The following is a 3324-nucleotide window of genomic DNA, read 5'->3' as shown; positions in this document are numbered from 1 at the left end:
TTTATTTTATTATTCTTTAATTTATTTTTTTATTCAAGAATGGATATAACTGTAAGTTGTTAAGAATCATACATTTACATACATTCATGTGGGTTTAGGAGAAGTGTGGGTTCCAGTACCCCACATTACTCTCAGAGTTAAAATAGCATGCTGCATATAAATCATGGGGATTTATTCCAGGACCAAAGGATAGCGCCTACTGACTTGTGTGTATTTTTCCAGAGAAAGACCTTGTCAAAGATTTTTCTCTTAAGTGACAGGTTACTTATGAGGAGGAATACGAAATACTGCAAAAAAGGCCCGATTAAAAGGAGTGAGCAGTCCTCACCAAATCTGGCACTTTAATGTGTTTCAGCTTGTGAGCCTTGGACCACCAGTCATTTACAGCAGCACATGGTAACACTTGCAATAGGAGAGCTAGTACATGGCTCTGGAGCTACCGGTTAGCAGTGGTGTGGCCACTTCTTCTTCCTGCCTCTTCCATCTCTGTTGCAAAGCTCCAGCACTAATAAATAACATTCATGCAGGGAGCTGGAGCAATGGATGACCTGGTCTGCCCAAAAACCAGTTATTTCTTTTGGTAAATAATTTTTCAGCAAGATCAGTTCCTGGATCCATCGTAACAAAAGAGGTAGAAGCCAAGGGTGCAGGAGCCAGGTAGCCCCTAAAAAGCAGCCACAGTCAGCATGTGCTCACACCAGCTGCTGCTGAGCGGGCAAAGCTACATAATCATACCAGAGCTCACCTGAAACTGGTCTGCAGCCAGCATCTAAGCTGTCAAAATAACAGCTGCATAGAGGAGATTAGCAGAGGTTGTAAAACCTGCTCAAGAAGTTGGGCAAATATTTTAGCAATTAACCCACACTGAGCTCCATATTACTTCAGCTACGCTGCTACCATACATTGGGATGGCTTGTTTAAAACTAGATCCAAGATGCCTAAATTACACAGCAGTGGTAGATCAGTTAACTACAGAGATAAATTATACAGGGGCAGTGACTAACATCAGTTACGTTGTCATGATTTACAACAGCTGAGGATTTGTCCCCAGATGTCCAGACAATATCAAATTAAGTATATGATTTTTTTTTCTCCAAACATGAAAGACTTACAAAGTTGACTCAGAAATAAAAAAGGAAACAGATAAATGCATGTATGTCCTTAGACTTACACCATGAGTGTTCATATTCTCCATTCTTTATAAAAACAAAACATAAACTGAAAAAGTTCCCACATATAAGGATTCAATTAAAATAATAATACCCAATTTAATATAAATTAAAGAATACCAGCATCTATTTGGATTTGTAGAATATTGTAATGGTAAGGAATAAAATGTTAATGACGAATACCAAAGCAAGAGTCTTGCTAGTCTCTAGACTTCAGATGACCTCCCAATCAGGATCAGGGTTTGCAGTTTTATGCTACTATATTTAAGTATTAAGTATTAAGGGGTCTTAAACTGAGATCACTTAATTGAATCCCTGGAAAACATAATGATACAAGAAGTTTACATAGTAAGAATTATTTAAGATTTTAAACATTGCCAAGAAGACTCAGGCACGATCTAAAAATATCTTCTGTAATTTAAGACTGCAAAAATTGAATACAAAAACATCTTGGTAGTTATATATAGGTTGCACCTAAGGTCTTACATTAAAAGCTTATGTATTTTAAATGCTAACTGGAAACACATCAAATGCATTCTAAAAACATTCCTAAAAATAAAAAAATAAAAAAATCCAAACCCTCATATATGCTATTAAACACCTGCAGTGATTTTGAGCAACTTAACTCCATCCTTAATTTTGACCTTGGGAGAACATAATGAAAAAGGGACTGTTTTCCAGGAGCAAACAGAAAATTAAATTAGTCTATATGGTGCTATAAGTGTTCATGACACCGAATTACATTGGTTTACTTTGTAGATGTTTATAAAGCCAGCCTATGTTGTTTGACTTTTGAGGGAAGACTAATAGGTGTAGTAATGGTGGGGGGAAGACAAAAACAACAACCTTATGGTTAAGCCAAAACAGGGGTCATGCCTAGGGCATTTTATCTGCCCTGCTTACACACCCCCAGGGAATTGCATCTCAACAGTTGATTCCCTGTTAATCAATTCGCATTAGTGCCTCCCTCTTACTTTTCACTTTGCTGAATTCCAGGAAAGAAGTTCTTAAACCAAATGCACGCTCTATCTCTGACCTAGTCACAGCTGTCGCATTTCAAGAAGAAATCAGCAGATTTTATTTGCTCTACCAGCTGATAAGAGACACCTTCGTAAGTAAAGATTCATCTGTAGCAGACTCAACAGAGAACGAGATCCAGTGGTCTGTTTACAGAGGTCAGCAGTAATATGGGAGGAGAGGACATTTATGCGTTTTTTTCCCCTCTCAACCTATTTTCTGTAGCTGCAGAGAAAGACTCCCGTAACACATTAGTCTTCTGCTTCCCTTTACTATCTTGTTTGCTATGGCTCAAGATTATATACTCGATAAGGAGACCTGTAGCACTTGCTATCACTCCATACTCTTTTCAGTGAGTGTGTGTACATTTTTGCACTGCTCTTGCCACTTACAGGCTAAAACTTAAACCAATTTACTATTCAGAAGCAAGAACCACACTGGGAGTGGGAGGCAGGGGAGAGTTATGAGCACAGAAATAGCAAATAGCTCATTCACAAAACCAGATCTGACTTTACAACCAAATCCTTTAGACCCATTGGTTAAGCTACACTTTAGCATACACATAGATCTTCATACAGGGGATCATAAAAAATAAACTTTATTATCAAACTCAAAATTCACACATAAAACATAAGACCTAGACACAAATAATACTGAAAACATTCTGAAACAGTAACCATTTTAGGTAATTCGGATGAGTAGCTAGTTACCATTGTTTCAAGTGTCTTTAAGAATATTTAATACATACACCATTGTGAAACATCTTCAAATGCTTAGCTGGCCAGCTTTCAATAAGACTTTTAAATAGGGAAAACGTATTTCTATAGAAATAACATTATCTAATTACGAATCAGAGACCCATAATTGTAGTGCTTGGGGAAAATATAGCCTTTTGAAATACTTAGAAGTCATAAATAACTATTGTACATTTACAAATTTAAATATTTAAAGGCCTTCGTTACCATAAAAAGTTACTATGTACACATTAGATGCTATGAAGAAATCTAGCCAGAGGCAAGTGTTGAGCTCTCAGATTTGGCCGCTGAAACCTATGAATTTGGTAGGCAGATTGTCCACAGGGTACACTATGGGGCCAGTTTTCATTGTAGGAGGTCCATTCAGCAGCTGCCAGTCACAG

General features: G+C 37.3%; 1 protein-coding gene across 1 annotated transcript in view; it reads right to left on the bottom strand.

Moving 5' to 3' along the window:
- Positions 1–2768: 2768 nt before the first annotated feature.
- Positions 2769–3324, bottom strand: part of LOC104401863 (cytochrome P450 26A1) — a gene marked incomplete at its 5' end in the record, with an annotated part of 2342 nt that continues 1786 nt past the window's right edge. The window contains one exon of the mRNA XM_010009575.1: positions 2769–3324. This exon is cut by the window's right edge and continues 251 nt beyond it. Coding sequence (XP_010007877.1) covers positions 3216–3324 — 109 coding nt within the window.

The sequence above is a fragment of the Nestor notabilis genome, unplaced genomic scaffold (genome assembly GCF_000696875.1).
Source record: "Nestor notabilis isolate BGI_N333 unplaced genomic scaffold, ASM69687v1 scaffold21702, whole genome shotgun sequence".
Classification (NCBI taxonomy): domain Eukaryota; kingdom Metazoa; phylum Chordata; class Aves; order Psittaciformes; family Psittacidae; genus Nestor; species Nestor notabilis.
The sequence above is the reverse complement of the archived record's forward strand: the minus strand, read 5'-3'. Positions and strand labels throughout refer to the sequence as shown.